Source organism: Enoplosus armatus, chromosome 8 (genome assembly GCF_043641665.1).
Source record: "Enoplosus armatus isolate fEnoArm2 chromosome 8, fEnoArm2.hap1, whole genome shotgun sequence".
Taxonomy (NCBI): Eukaryota; Metazoa; Chordata; class Actinopteri; order Centrarchiformes; family Enoplosidae; genus Enoplosus; species Enoplosus armatus.
The window spans coordinates 17566705-17582614 of NC_092187.1; the positions used below are offsets into that span (position 1 = coordinate 17566705).

Genomic DNA, 15910 nt, shown 5'->3' on the forward strand with positions numbered 1-15910 from the left:
CGGTTGTCCGTCCGTCCTATTCCCGTGAACGTGATATCTTAGAAAACGCCTTGAGGGAATTTCTTCAAATTTGGCACAAACGTCCACTTGGACTCGAGGATGAACTGATTTAGAATTTGGTGGTCAAAGGTCAAGGTCACTGTGACCTCGCAAAATTTGTACTCTGTCGGACACTGAATAGGTGACATATTTTAGTCAGAGGTCATTGTGACCTCGGGCTTTCCATCATCTCATCCATTCTGCCTTTCACTGCAAACAACGTGTTGGAGCGCGCCTAGCTAATCGTGATCCTGTGAGTGAATGAGTGAGTGAGCTCATAGAGAGGCTTCAAATCTAGAAATGGCAGGAGAAAACAGAAGCACTGCATTTTATAAGAATCAATCTTAACATAGTAATCAAGTTCATGTGTACCTGTTTAGCCAATACATCTATGATAATCCTTCATTAGTCAGTTCAACAATGTATATCTACTGGAATCATACATAATTATGTATCATCACTATATTGATAACTTCCATTTAGCCAAAAAGTACATTTATATAACTTAAAAAATGTAATTCACTCTATACTGTATATCATGTGAGTCTGGACAGACATAGCGGAGGCATACAATCACAGGGCGGTAATTCTATTTTGTTTTAGGTAGGTTGCCAAATATTAATCTCACTCAAAACATCTGTATGCTGTAATGAATGTTATTTGAAGATTCAGGAGTTGGAGAGTGTTTCTTAGTTACAAAACTTTGCCTCGGGTGAAATTGCTTGTGGACAAAAGAGGGATTTTCTGAAATAATAAACAAGCCAGTGTTTATTTATGTAAGTCGTAGAGTGTTGTCTCACATTGGCGAATTTTGTTCTTTAAGCACACACACACACATCTCTGTCAACAGTACTGGCATTCATTCTTACTGTATGTGTTACTGTAGCTCTCAGTATTGAGAGTTACAAAGTAGAAAAAACTAGCATCATACTGTGGCAATACAGTTTATTATTTGTTGTTCGTTGTCTATTATCAAGACCCTAACACTGGAGTTTTTTAATGAATAGAGCTTGCCTAATATTTTTTATTACATTTCTGAAATACTCTCCATTATCACACTGTCCAATATAATGAACATTAACTGGGGAAATGGCTTTCCATACCTAAACAATAATAACATATTATAATATAATTTACATATACTATAATTTACATATGATATAATGCACATATATTGATATCAGAAGAGGGTCCACTGGTTATCATTTCAATTCATTTCAGTTCAGTTTTATTTGTATAGCGCCAAATCACAACAAAAGTTATCTCATGACACTTTACATATAGAGCAGGTCTAGGCCGTACACTTTATAATATTTATTATAGTTCCCACCATGAGCAAGCACTTGGCGACAATGACAAGGAAAAACTTTTTAATGAAATGTGTTTTTTTCCCCATATCTCGCTGCCCTTGCTAGTGCTGCTGCCGCTGGTGGAATCTAAAAGCATAGCAGAAGAAATGGAGGACAAGGCTTCAGAGGCAAACAATCCCATCTCACCAAATTGATGCTTTGATGTGGTTGGAAACTTCCCAAATGGCAGCAGCCCCTCTGCATGCCATCCTTGGTTGTCAATTTGGCCACAGTTCCCAGAATCTTCCCCTCATTAATGTGAAGCTGGCGTGCCAAGACTCATTGTGCTACTGTATAAGCTGAGGGCCCGTCTGCACGTCCACATCTCTACCAGCACATGTTGGATCACGTCACGTGGGTTGGAAGCAAAAGCCGTGATATTTAAATAAAGTGATTGCTGACTTCTGTTCAGCTTTGAGCGATAGACATGATGGCACTGATCTTGCAAATCAATGAAAAGCTTCAAGAGCAGCTCATCTCCCACTGTGTCAGGTGCAGTTATGGTGAATGTTAAGCTGCTCAACATTTGACACATCTCTATCAAGTTAGCAAGGCTGGACGTGGAAATTGGACTATATGTACAAAGGAGTTTTATGCAGGACTGACAGTGGTTGTAAAACACTTTATTAAATTATATGTGCAATGTGGACAATAAATGATGGAATAATGAAAGACTACGAATTAAAGGCAAAGGAATGAGTCCATCAATAAACAGACCAAATTTCAAAGCAGTTAATCAAAAAACAATAATAATAAAAAAAATTGAATAAAAGACTTAATGCAAATAAGTCAGCCCCTAGGGAAATAACTACGTTAAACAATGAAAATAGATGTATTAAAAATCAAGTAATATTAAACACTTGGAAAGTTTATCTCAAAAATAAATGTAACACTACAGCTTCTGTTGCAGGTTAAAATAAAAGGGTATTTTTTGTAAATCAGCATTTTAATTAAAAAGTTGTCTCTTCGTTTTTGTTTTGCCAAATTATTTTTTATATGGAAGTCTGGGGCTTTGTTTTGGCTGAACTTTGCTTATTAGCTTGGGATGCACCAGCAGCTTTTGTTGGTTATCATTTTTAATAGTTTCAAGGGCACCTGTCACCACAAGTCCAGGTGGTACAGTTAGTAAGAGCTGTTGTTACGTCTCAGCGCAGATCAGCAAAGTGGTTCCACAACAAAATATAGAAAACAGCCTAATGGGCATTCAAGAAATACTACATGAATAACCAGATAGGTTCAGCTTGTCCTATATACATTAACACTTTTTGCTCCTCCAACACTGTGTTATGCAGTTAATTATCAAAGCAAAGAAAGGAGTCTTATAAGCAACTGAATGCCTAAATGTGGTTTGAATTCCCCTCTTTTAAGTCACCAGTAGTTTCAAGTTGTGCAATTTTATAAAAACTCCATATTAAATATTGTTTTGGTCAGATTTAGTCAGCAATTTTCAGATATGAGTCAAGTAAAAAAAGAAAAAGATCAATTTGCTCAAAATGCATCGGTAAAATTCAATATGAACATCCGGGCTACCGTCAACAACAAATCAATGTCAGTCGTACGAGCCAAGAAAGAAGAGGTTCATCAGAGCGAATGGAAATCCTGGACACTGGCTTTTTGAAATAGCAAAACTTTGAATGAGGGGAATTCAAACCTAATACATTCACATAGATGGGTTTCAAAGTAAAACATTTCAATGTTATGATTAAAAATGTTAACAGTAGCTATTCAGTAGTGGTCACATTTCACAATTAGGGATTTGTTTGCTCAAAAAATAAAAATGATTATGGCCTTTCTTTGCTTCCACTACACTCCTCCCTATAGATGGAGCAGTCAGCCTCAGTGAAAACCTACTGTATGCTGCTGCCTCTATATGCTTTCCCTATGGATATCAGTATCTCAGCGTAATTATTTAATAGCATCTCATTTAAAGTGAAACAGAACCTATTTCAAATAGCTGTAACCGTTGCTGGGAATTCCTCCTCATCAGACACATGTTTTATCTTTGCTCCGAGTTCCCTTTTTGTATCCGAGCTTAACGCTGTTTAAAATCACTACAACTGCCAACACAGCACTCTGCTGTCAGCACACAGCAGACTTACAGTCACTTAGATCTCTCACCCTGTTAATATGCCACACCATGACACAAGTGAGCCTGGCTGTTTTAAAAATCTTGTGTGTTACATGGCGTGGTAGGTTTCATTATCATTAATAATGGAAGAGCTACTGAACTTGGTGCCAGGGCTATAAATAAATAAGCCCTGCTCCCGGAGGATTGCTTTGCACTGGTTTGATAGAGGTTTGAGTGTGTGTTTGTGTTTGTGTGTGGAGAGAGAGAGAGAGATTGGCCCTGTCGGTGATGGGGGGGTTATTCTCATACACACTCCATTGCTAATGAGAGAGGAATAACAACATGGCGGTGTTTAATTGGTCTGCTGTTCTGTAATCAGAACGGATGGCTTCATTCAGATGTGATTAGAACCTGCATGAGATAGGCAGGCAGGCGCTCGACAGCCTCAGTGACCTGCTTTTATTGGATTGTTCTTCAGTGAATGTCTGATGATAAGATGCCCCCCCCCATGCACTTTTTGTACAGTGCTCATTCATAAAACCAGGCGAGCACAAGACAAAAGGCTGACAGTGGAGGAGTCGCCCGACACTTTATCACACCAATTGCAATTAGAGTGCAGGATGAAAGCGCTGCTGTCTACCATTGAACAGTTTCTGAAAGTCCATTTGTGCACTTGTTATTCATACCTGTTTACCTTTGCCTGGTGAGCTTGTGTATTGTGATGTCTGAGGACGGAGAGGCTAATTAAATTTAATATTGTTTGGGATTGTGCGTCCATGACTTCTTTTTTTTTTTTATTGAACACATTTGGTCCGACGCATACGAAGGCCAGAGTAGCTTGTCAGAGTACTGCAGTATATAGTGAGTGACTGGAGGTGCTCTGGAAAGTCTCGGCGGGGTCTGCGGCTTTTATTTCCCTGTAATGCCTCCACAGAGAGTTGGGGAAACAGAGAGGCACGGATTATAAACCCCCCTCCATTATTGTGGAGATGACAATGAAGAGAATAAAGCTTTGCTTGGCTGTTGCTGTGGAGGTCAAAACCTCTCTTAAAGTGGGTCTCAAAACAAAGTGTTTCCAATCAATTTAAACATTAATTCAGGCCAACTTGTTGTTGTGTTCAGTGAAGAAGTATTGTGGAGTCATTTACGAAGCAGAATGACATGCCTGAGGAATTAACATACGATTTTTAATGGGAGCAAAGAGACTGCACTCTTGCAACTTCTTGGCTGAAATAGCTATGGAGCTGCAGTTTTACTGTCTGCGGGCAGGAGGTTTCTCTAAAACAGCACAATGTGTGGACTGAACTGTGCTTAATTCACACAGAAATCTAACCTTAATAGAGCTGGCCGGTCCTCCGGTACAGTGACAGTCCTTGTCAGGCCAGCTGAACTGATATTTGTCTGCAGGGACGAGAGGTGACAGTGCTGTGTTTCAGGGCCGCTCTCATGCTGTCTCTCACCCTCAGCCACACAAACCTATCGTCTTCTCTCGCCTCCTTTGCCGTCTCTTGTTGCTATGGTAAGCGATGCTCAACTCTGATGGGTAGGACACCAAGCCTGCCGTCTTTGTCCTTGTGCGAGTCCCTTTTGACTGAGCAAATTGGATTTCAGGCCTTAATCTGGCATTGTTTTCCAAAAACGGTTCCCTCCACAGCAATTAAACAAAACACAGCATGTGTGTGCAGTGCATGGGGAAAGAAAGCAAAGACAATGAAGGACGTGGTTTTTAAGTCTCAGAACATCTCTCACCCTGGTGGCAAAGAAACCATCTTTTTTAATAAACTGTTTGTGCATCAGTCATCGCACCGACAGGTCTGAAACAAGGTCTGAGAGTTTGACTCTGCAGCACTATCAGAGTAACTAATTGAAGACGGGAACAAAATTCTGACTAACTCAAGGTTCACAGCTCCCAACTCAGCCGGAGCAGAGACATTAGCATTTTTGAAATTAATAATTCATAATGCCGAAACAGCAGCAAATGGCAGCAGCCATGACACAATTAGCCATTGATATTACTCAGGGCCTTGGTACAGAGTCTGAGTACTGTGTTTAAGAATGAAGGATGCTTGTATCTTTCACTTTTACAAAGTGCATGCTGTGAATTAAAGGAGGAAATTCAGGTCTTACGGAATGTTATTTGGAAAATGGTTTTATTTGACTGGACAATTAGTAATTACTCTTTAACATATGTACATGCAGAGTTTGCCTAAATCAAATCAGCAGCTATGACTATCATTATAGGCCTGATGGCTTTCTGTACCGAGCCAGAAGTGGCTGTAGGCTTTTGGTGTTTCATTGCAAGTTGACAGCCTGAGAAATGTGCCCGGCCCACCACAAAGGTGGCGCCGCTCAGTGAAAACCTTAACAAACTACAGATGAGAGAGAAATGTCTCTGTGGAAATGAGAAGTGCCTGAACAATGATCAGTAGAGGACAAAACTGCTTTAACTGCAGAACACTGAGCACGGACACTACAAAGAAACCTACTCCATGTAACCTGCTTTCTTGTCTTTGATCAACCAGGTTGTGTTCTTTTCTCACATTTTGAGCGTCAAACACTTCATTGCATTTTGGTGAATTTATATCAGTTTATGGTGGACATGTTGTTATTTATGTAAAGGAAAACAAGTCAAAATATAATGGAATGGAATGCAATAAAGCTGTCAGGCATGCAAGCTTTAATTATGGGCAGGCGAAATTAGCTTAAGTTAGCAAACTGGCAAACAACACTTCTAAAATTAAACTCGAAAAATAGTGTCTTGTAGCTCATTAGCTGCCATCACAACATACAACTCACTTGGATTTGAGACTACCACCTACTTTACCAGAGGCACTGTTGTGTCTATGAGTCACGGGTTGTCAAAATAAAAGTCCTCTGCTACTTTCATGTTTTTATGGGGGGGGCAAATGCACTTATTCACTGTAACAAGTATGCATCTCAAGCAAGTTTCCAGTCTTCACAAGTTTGAAAAATATATGGCACTCAAAAGTAGTCATCAATAATAGAAACTGTATATGAGTTGTGACATTAGAAATATTGTGTGTTGTGGTGTGTACTCTGGTAATACTGTGTGGTTAGTGGTTTGAAACCAGTCATGTTTAGGACCCTTTGGTGTACTTTTATCTGACAGACTGCACTGTTACTTAGAGGAAGTTACAGTACAGAGTTTCATATTACCTGCTTTGCTAAAGTTATGATATGAAATGTGACACTGCTGCACAGGTACACAGAAGTAAAAATGTCAAAGTCACAAACCCCCAGTCGGAACATATAAAGGTTTCTTTTACATCTGCCCTTCTATGTCAACAGTCTGAGAAGTGTGTTTTGTTTGTCCCTCTGTAGGAGACATACCTCCCTGCCTGTCGAAGTCACAGAGGATCCTGGGAGATTAGTGTCTGCGGGCTGCAGAAGAGTCGTCCCCTGCTGCAAATGGAAGTCAGCTTCCTTTGGGTACAGTAAGATGTTATTTTTATGTTTGTCCCATGAGTACCACAGCATCTCCAGCACCACGACACAGCGGCCTTTTTCTTGTCTTGCTCTTGCCTTGTTAATGTCAGCCCACCTCGTATCGATGCCCTGGTAATTAGCCTTTCTGTGGCAGATATATCGGTCATGACAGCTTGACAGCTGCAAACGCTGCTGTGTCTTAATGTTTGAGCCTTTGCAGCTGTTCCCCAGTCAACAGATTTTTATGACACAGCAGTTTCAGTGTTGCAATGTTTTCCTGATGTGTACAATGAAGTGGCCAAATGCACTGTAGGAGGAGATCATTAGGCTTAGCCTTAATGAAATATGATCCATGCGTATACGAGCCTTAATTGCTGCTCACCCATTAGCCTGTGCTGAGCTCGGAGCTTGAGAGAGCCTCGCAAGAAACAAGGAGAGATGAGTGGAGACAGTCGCATCGGTGGGACAGATTTAGGGGGCTTCAAAAGGCTGGAGAGAGTTTCAAAGCCGCCTTCTAGTGCTGTGTGCTTCATCATCAAAAAGCAATGTGCGCCTAATCCAGAGCCCACTTTTGGCTCATGTGCAGCCCAAAAATAAATCCCAGTGCATAGTGGGAGCATGTTCTATTTTTAAAGAGCAGTGTTCAGGAGTTTCTGATGAGTAGGAACATCTGTGGGCTGTTTTAGACTTAGCAGAAATGAGGAATTAACTATTTCTCGCTGATTAATACCTCACTCATTTGTGCTCTCTGCGATTGTCCCAGTGTGATTGTTGCTCTGTAAGTAATTTTCAAGCACAGCTGAAAGCTAATAGGTTAAATGGATCATGACTGTAAACAAGATGATGGCTGCGATCGGAGGTTGATTGTTTTCCTCTCCAGCTCAGCGGCATTGTTTGCTTCTGTTTAGGCTCACCCACCTCACACAGACGCACTATAATCAACCTTAATCACCTAATGACAACAGTGAAAGTGAATGTGCCCCCGTCAAATACCTGATCTTTTTGACTTTGCTGATTTATTTCAGACTGTTGCTTTATTACTGTTTCCCAGAGGTAATCATTAAAGCATAAGAGATAGTGTCTGTTGAATATTGGTGAATATTTGGTTGCAAATTTATCATTGTGGTCCTGCTTACTCTACATTTCTGGTCAGTTTTATTGTGTGGATGTCAATGTGAGGATGTGATTGGGCGCCACAAACTCTGTATGCATGCGCTCGATGGTCAGAATCACGCACACACACCGTGTCACACTCTCTCAGAAATGTTAAATGACAGGACGGAGTAAAAGTTGCTCTAAGAATCAAACAGAAAGCAAAAAACAGCTATGATGAATGTATTATCATAAAGGCCTTGGTTACAGCAGTTTTTCTGTCATGTTCGACTTGTTTTTAGGCTTTGTTTCCTTTAGCAAGACAGGAAGATCACTTTTACATGAAGTGACAAAGGTCCTGTGCCAGATTCAAACCCAGGATGTTGCAGTTATGCGGTATGCGCCGTCAACCACTGAGTCACTAGAAAACAACATTTTTCACATTGCATCTGAAAAGAAATGTGGAAAAAAAAAATGTTGGGTAATCATTCTCCATTGAAGCAGCGGGGCTGTGTGAGGCTCTCAGTCAGAAAGTACAGTCACAAAGATCAATCACGCTCTGTGTTTGTGTGGCGTTCGAAGGAAGGGAGGAAGTGAAATATTAATTATTGTGCCATTTGTGAGCTGCTGTGCCATGCCCTGCAGTATGCTGAATCACTCCACTTGTTTTAGATGTTTTGAGTGAGCATATTGGAAAATTCTAAAGAAAACTTTAATTATAGGAAGTGTTTGTAGTCGTACCATTATTCGGCAGAAACGTCTGTTGCAGAAAAAAAAGAGTGTGTTTAGTTATTGCAGCCCAGTTAATTTAAGCCTGTGTTATTTTCAGACATCAGTTAGATGCTGTCGTCGTCTAAAAGTTTCAATGATTCCTGCAGACTTTGGAAACTGAGTTAAAGAAGGTTATGGGAATTAATGGGGCAACTTTGGTGTTGAAGTGGTGTTGTTCACAGAGACTGGCTCGCTCAACATACTTAATGCCAGAGTTGGGGCGATTTCTGTGGACGACAAGTCGCATTCAGAGCAAGCAGAGCGGCTGCTAGACTGTAATAACAGAAACACACCCCAGGGATTGACTTGAATAGTTGCTTCTTTCACTGTATATTTCTTCTTTACTTCCCTTTCCTTGTTTGCACTCCTCTCATATTAATCTGTACCTGTTCTCTCTTCCTGTCTACCTCTCGTTTCTCTGCCTCCTGCCCCAGCAACAAAGCAATCACATGCAGAAGTAACATTTGATCACCTATGGAGCCACACAGGCAACGTAGCAGCTTAGATGTGATAGCTTGTTTTCCATGCCTGAATGTGCATATTCGAGTCAATGTAGTTAACTAATGATGTAGTTGTTGGGCCGCTGCTTATGGTGATTCTGCCACTAAGTCTGCTAAGATGATCAGCAGAAGGAGCGTAGAGTAAATTACCTCAGAATTACAACAATAAGCCCGCCGAGCATTCAAATTGATCGCGTAATAGCAGAAGAGAAGAGAAACTCGTCTCACCAGGTTTTGTGTTATGTGACAGACCACACTTACGGTTGTTTTTCTTGATATGGTTCTGTTGAAAACCCCTCTCGCAAACATGCAATAATTGAAGGAAAAAGAGATCATAAAACGTTTCTTTTTTTTGCCAAGTTTGTGGTCTAGCAGGCTTTTTAAGAGCAGACCTCTCCAATGCACTGATGAGTTTACCATTTCCTTTTTAGTTTTTTATCCGACACACACTTAATTAAAGCAGCTCTCAGCGATTGCACAAAAAGAATAAGCTTCATGTAGGGCTGCAACTAATGGTTATTTTCATCATCAGTTCAGAAATACTTTATTGATCCCCGGGGGGGAAATTGTACAATTTGTAGATTGTTTTTTTTGATTTATCAATTGTTTTATTATTATGTTTTATTTATAACATAATATTATTTTATTACTTTCTGCTTAATTAAACAACTAACAATGAATCAATTATTAACATTGTTTATAATGTTATTGTTTCAGCTCTAGTTTTATTTAATTGACCAAAGTGCATGCGTTTTGTTTAAGAAAATATCTTAATTTGCCCCAATCGCTGTGGATTCAGCACCTTGGATAGGGAAATGTTAAAGTGACTCCAAGGTTTCACACACGAGTACACATTGTTGTCACCACCCAGTATAATTACTGGGATGTAGCATGTGTGACGATGCCTCCAGTGCAATAGAATATCTGAACCTGAACAGAGGTGGTAGATTACTTGACCTCTATCAGAAAAACCCGCATCAAATCAGCAAACACGCTCCCCAAGATGTTTATTGTCTTTCCTGTCTTGACTTGCCCGCGCTCCTCGGCAGAGGCGAAAACAGGAAGTGTGTTTATGTCAGGTTGACAAAGTGAAAGTGGAGCAGTGAGCCGGGCCAATGGGGATGCAGGATTGCAGCTTATTGTGAGACAGGATAATTGCTCTATACGGTCTGTTGAGGGGGAAAAAGAATCTGAATTTATCTGAAGGCATGTGCAACTTCAAAGGAAATACTACAAAAAGCAGCACATTATATATAATGTGACCAGATTTATATGTAGATGACCTCATCAATAGAGGAAAAAGACAACTTCCTCTCTCTGTGGCAGTTCCTCGGTACTATTAAACCACATGAAGCAAAAGCGTGTTTTAACTGATTGGGGTTTTGCCTGTGCAGTAGCTGCTGTATTCATCGCCTGCAGCTGCCTTCTAGTTCAGTCCTGTCCAAAGTTAAGACTTCTCTGCACCCATCAAGCCCAGCTCAAGGCTGAATGAATGCTTTTAAATACCCAAGATGCTCTCCTATTCCCTTTTCCTCACTTCATGCCTCTCTTTTAATTCCTTTTTTTCCACTCCAAATATTCTCTTTTTTCTTCCTCTCAATGAAAAAAACATCTGCTTCTCTGTATTCTTTCACCCTCTCTGACTCTGATTGTCTGTGCCTCTTGTCATTCTGTCTCCTCCATTAAGAAACCCCACCTGACTTGATTAATAGGTACAGGCAGGAGCTTTACAGAGGTTAAGGTATAAGGCCTGGGCTGTCATGGTGAATGTGTAAATCTTTCTGCTCGCGTTTACATCCCTCTCTTAAAGCTCCCATGGTATTACCAAAAGGTCGTAAAGCTGCTAATATCGCACTGCTCCGTTTGTTTGTATTCTGGGTTCTAATTTGGCATCTGACCATTAGAACAGATCTGAACCAGGAGCTCCATTTCGTATATAAATAATTCACATGCTTTATGATATTCATTATGGTGAATGGCTATTTCCAAACAGAACCTGTGATTAACTCCAGGCCCTCTAATAACACCACTGCAGAGCCTGTATTGATTCCTGGGAATGGCCTGCCTTTGTGGGATCACAGACCCCCAGCCTGCCTGCTGCAAACAGCCAGTGTGTTATTTGCTGACGGTTGGAGGCAGGAAGGGCAGCTCATGAGGCTGAGATCTAGCCGCAGGGGTGCATATGGTGGACAAGTGACACGTGCAGTAGAAATGGAGAAGTATTACCATATATAGGTTCATGAACCCTGCCATCGTGTCTGTTATTGTGTGTATTCCACTGCTGCATTCCCCCTCTGTAAGGCCTTGATGATGCCTGAGGTCATTTGGAAAAGGGCTCAACGACACAGTAAACGTTTAGTGTATGTGGCAGGGAACAGTCCTCGGTAAATGAAGGAGCAAGTGTGCAAGAGTTTATGTCGGTTTTTAAAACAAGCAGCAATGAAAGTGCCTTCCGCCTCCCATAAAATGCAGCCAGTTGTATGAATTCTTTCCTTATTGGCCCTTTTTTATTTACTGCTGTTGGTATTGTAAAGTTTTGATTTCACCAGATGGGGAAATCACAAAATGCACAATGATTTAATAGGCCTATGAAACAGAGGGCCTACTTCCATGATGTGTTTGAACTCTTGGGAAAGCTCTCGGTTGTCTTTGAAGTTCCCAGCTTCTGTTTCGTCATCACATTCTCTGAGAGTTAATTACAGGCACCGTGCTGCGCTGTGAAGCTGGATCGCTGGATCGCTGGAAAACACACAGTTTTGATTCTGGAGTGCATGCGGCCACGTGGCTTACGATAAAAGTTGCTTTGACTGTAAGTAACAGAGGCGAATGTGGAGGCTGTTTGTGCCATGTGCCTTTCACTTCACTCGGTTCTGCTGTTGATCCTTTTTGGCCAGGGGAGAAATGCATGGTTGTGTGTATTTGCTCTGTGTTGCTGTTCTTTGTGTGCGCGCCTTCATTGTAGTGCACTCAGACAGCGACGCCACACATAAGCAGTTTTGAAGGAACATGACACAAAGCAATAAAGGGTGGCCAGCATTCAGTTGTGGGAGTATTGACTGTGTTTCATATGTATTTTGAGTCCCTGTGCAATTTAAAGACTCCAGAAAGATTTAAATTGATGCTGCACCAAAATGTTTCGCTGATATTCAGTCATATTCTCATCGTAAAATGTATGTTTACGAATATTAAAACATCCAACTTTTTCCTTTTTTCAGTCACTCACCAAACAAGCTGGTTCCACCTTCTTAAAGATTTGCTGTTTTATATCATTGTATATTAAATATCTTTGGGTTTCGGACTGTTGATAGACAAAAAAACAAGCATTTTGAAGGACTGTGAATATAGAATAAGAAATTAATCTGAAACAAAGAAAACCCAAACTCAGCAAACATATGAGAAGAATATACTGTACATTTGTACCTTTGAGGAAAAAATACATTTGATTCTGAATTCTGATTATGTGTCAGGGACAATGTTCAAGGTCTGCTTGTGTGGCGTCTTGTGAAGCCGTTATCCAACGTATTGTTTTCTTTACAGAATTCTCTAAATTCAGTTTTGTGCTTATTCAAAAGAAAAGATGAGTGAATCGGTGTGGAAGCACATGATTACCTTGACTCTGTATTCAGTCTTAATAACCAAAATGTCCTTTGGCACTCTGTTATCATCCATCATTGCAACGAACACACATCCCACTAGCGGCTACAACCTTAAACCTTTGAATCACATATCAGCCAGCAGACCCTCTCAGTAATTGGCCATGACATTATCTATGATAGGGTCATGGCTTAAGACATAGTACACTTGTGAAATATGAATTACTGTTTTCCTTTCAGCAGATCAACCCTCTTGCAATCTGCGGCCTGTATGCATGAAAAAGCAGCTTAATTATAACAAAATGTGTATATTTGCGCTCCCCTTCAGAAAGACAGGAGTTTGTGTTTCAGTGAAGGTTGAACAAGTGCAATGTGCCTGAAGCAAATGCATCCCTTCAGCAGTAATGACAAGACACCCAGGTGTCTCCTGTGACAAAATCATGTGTGACATTAGTGTGATTTTTGAAAGCCGCTGCGCCTCTGGGCCCAGTGAAAACGTGTCAGAGCATCCTGTTTTTCTCAACAAAAGCTTTGTTTTCACTCTATTACCCATTGTCACTTTTCCCTGGTGAATTGGATGTAGCGAGAGATTAGTGATATATTGTGCAACTCTCTCACATAGCTTATCCTTCCATCAGCTCCATGCCACAGTAATATCAGGCAAAGGGCCACTGAGCGCTTCAGATCCATCTCCCAGTCTGATGGGAGGCATTTGCAATTCCATAGTTGCCCAGATTGAGCAGAGGGAGGGCTCGCAGGGATGAGGTGAGGGAGCAAGGAGTAGCACACTGTTCCCCAGAAAATAGGACCCAGAGAGTGTGATGGCTTGTTCTCAGCTGTTTTTTTTCTGCTCTGCTACTGAAAAAGAGGGATTTGTTGTCTGTGTGTGTGCAATGAGATATTAACAAGATGCTGCCGAATGTGTGATGTATTTGTGTGTGTGTGTGGGGGGGGGGGGGGGGTGGGGGGGGGGGTCTCCTGTGAGTGAGGAGCAGAAAGTGCAGATGACAGAGGGATTCGATTGTGAAAATACAGTGGGCATAGCAGGCATACATGAGACATGCAAATGCAGCACAAAATGATCAAACAGCTCTGGATTAGCTTTTCATTACACCTTTGTATGTGTCGTATGGCATCTTTATGGCATAATAACGGCTAAAGGAGATAAAGATTTAAAATCCGCATGCAATATATTGGAATATAAACATTTATTTTTTTCTATTTCTCTATACTGTACCAGTCAAGAGGGACCATTAGAGAAAGATTAGAGAAAAGTAAAAAAAAAAATGTATTAGAATTTGTGTAGAAGAACTTTTTTTCTTCTTTCCAACTTCAGATTTATTTTGTGACCGTTTTGGACTAAATTACTGAACTATATATAGAATCATTAAAACTACCTACACATTGACTAGTTAAAAGTTACCTATGCATTGTTGCATCAGTATTAACAATCTAGTCATGAAATATATAATACTGTATCTGTCACAGGGGACATTTTTCTGCATAATGAGAACTTTTGATACTTTAAGTACATTTTGCAGATAATACTTAGTACTTTTACATTCAAGTTCCTCTTCCACCGTTGGAAATATCAGGTGTGTGTGAGAGGAGTGCTAGTGCCACTATAGCTTCACATCAGTATTACTGACTTCTGCGATGGTAGCAAGAAGCCTCAGCAGAAGCCTTGAGGGATCAAGAAACGGCTCCAGTTTTAGGAGTTAGAGGCAGAGAGACAGCTCTTTGTTTGGCCTGCTATGAAAAGCTCGTCTGTCTTCTGCCTGTGATGTTCTCAGGCTTGAGGCCAAGTCAGTGACAGAAGGAGCCTTTGCACAGCACTGTGCCCTCTGCCAGAGAGCAACAGAGAGGCTGTGCTGCGTTGTTACACGGAAAAAAACAGCAGGGAAATGAAACCTCTCGCCCCTCTTGTCCAGCATATAGGGTGGAGAGGTCACTGTCTCAGGGGAGTTCAGTTTTTCCAGCTGCTGACACTAATTGGAGTGGTTAAGAAAATGTTTTTGTGGAACAAAAAGTTTATAGGTGTATTTTTAATAAGAACATGTTGCTGAAAACGGAAGATAACAATGCTGAAATAACTGTAGGCAACATGGGCTGTGATGTTTTTCATTATAACTGTAATTTGTTGTGATAAAGCACATAAACATATACATATTTACGTTACTTCCTAGTATTTAGTGCACTGTCATCTTTCTACTTTAAAGTAGTGTGTTGAATCTGCACATGTTTGATTAATGTCGCTAAATGAAGCATGCATTATGTGCTTTCCCTCACTTGGTCTGTCACATGTGGCCCAACAAAAACCCTCCTGAGGGAAATGTTTTCCCCAACATCAGTAATGGTATTGATCACATCAGGCTGCAGTTGTTGCATGCAGAAGAGATGATGCACTGCCATCTTGTGGTTAACAGCTCTTAGTGCTGTGGTGAGTGTCAGTTCTCTCTCTTTGTCTCTCTCTCTCTCTCTCTCTTTCTGTTGTGTTTGAAGTGGGCTGAAGTCTCTTGAGAGGAGACGGGACCCCTGTGGAGCAGCTCAGCTCAGGACAAAATAATGCTTCCTACTGGAACAGACATTTCCACTAGTACTGTTGTTCCTACATAGTGTGCGGACTCATGCAGCACAATGCACAATGAACATACAGTTTCTGTTGTTAAAGCTTGATAAGGTCCAAGGAAGCTGGCCAGCCTAAAAAGAGGAAAAACAGAATGCACATTTGATGGGAATAAATTGCTGCATCAGTTTTGAGGAGTTGAACTGTACAGAACTTGCTGTTTTGTGACCTCCAGCAGTTGTATATTTCTGTTATCTGTCTTTATATCAGCTAAGGCAACTCAGCAGAGACTGGCAGCCAATTCGGCAAAGAAACAAACGATGTCAGGAAATTCTGTGATTTTCTATTCCAGCTGAGCAGCTCTTGAATTTTTTTGCCTCGTCTCGTTTTTACAATGGCAAGTTTATAGAACAACAACTAAACTAGGAAAACAATGTGTAAGATAGTGCTGTATCTAATGATTATTTTCATCATTGATTAATCTA

General features: G+C 40.8%; 1 protein-coding gene across 1 annotated transcript in view; it reads left to right on the forward strand.

Moving 5' to 3' along the window:
* iqsec1a (IQ motif and Sec7 domain ArfGEF 1a) overlaps positions 1 to 15910 on the forward strand; it is an 85555-nt gene that overhangs the window by 16716 nt on the left and 52929 nt on the right. Inside the window, exon 3 of the mRNA XM_070910148.1 lies at positions 6799 to 6906. Within this exon, the coding sequence (XP_070766249.1) occupies positions 6799 to 6906 (108 nt within the window). The remainder of the gene's footprint in view (positions 1 to 6798; positions 6907 to 15910) is intronic.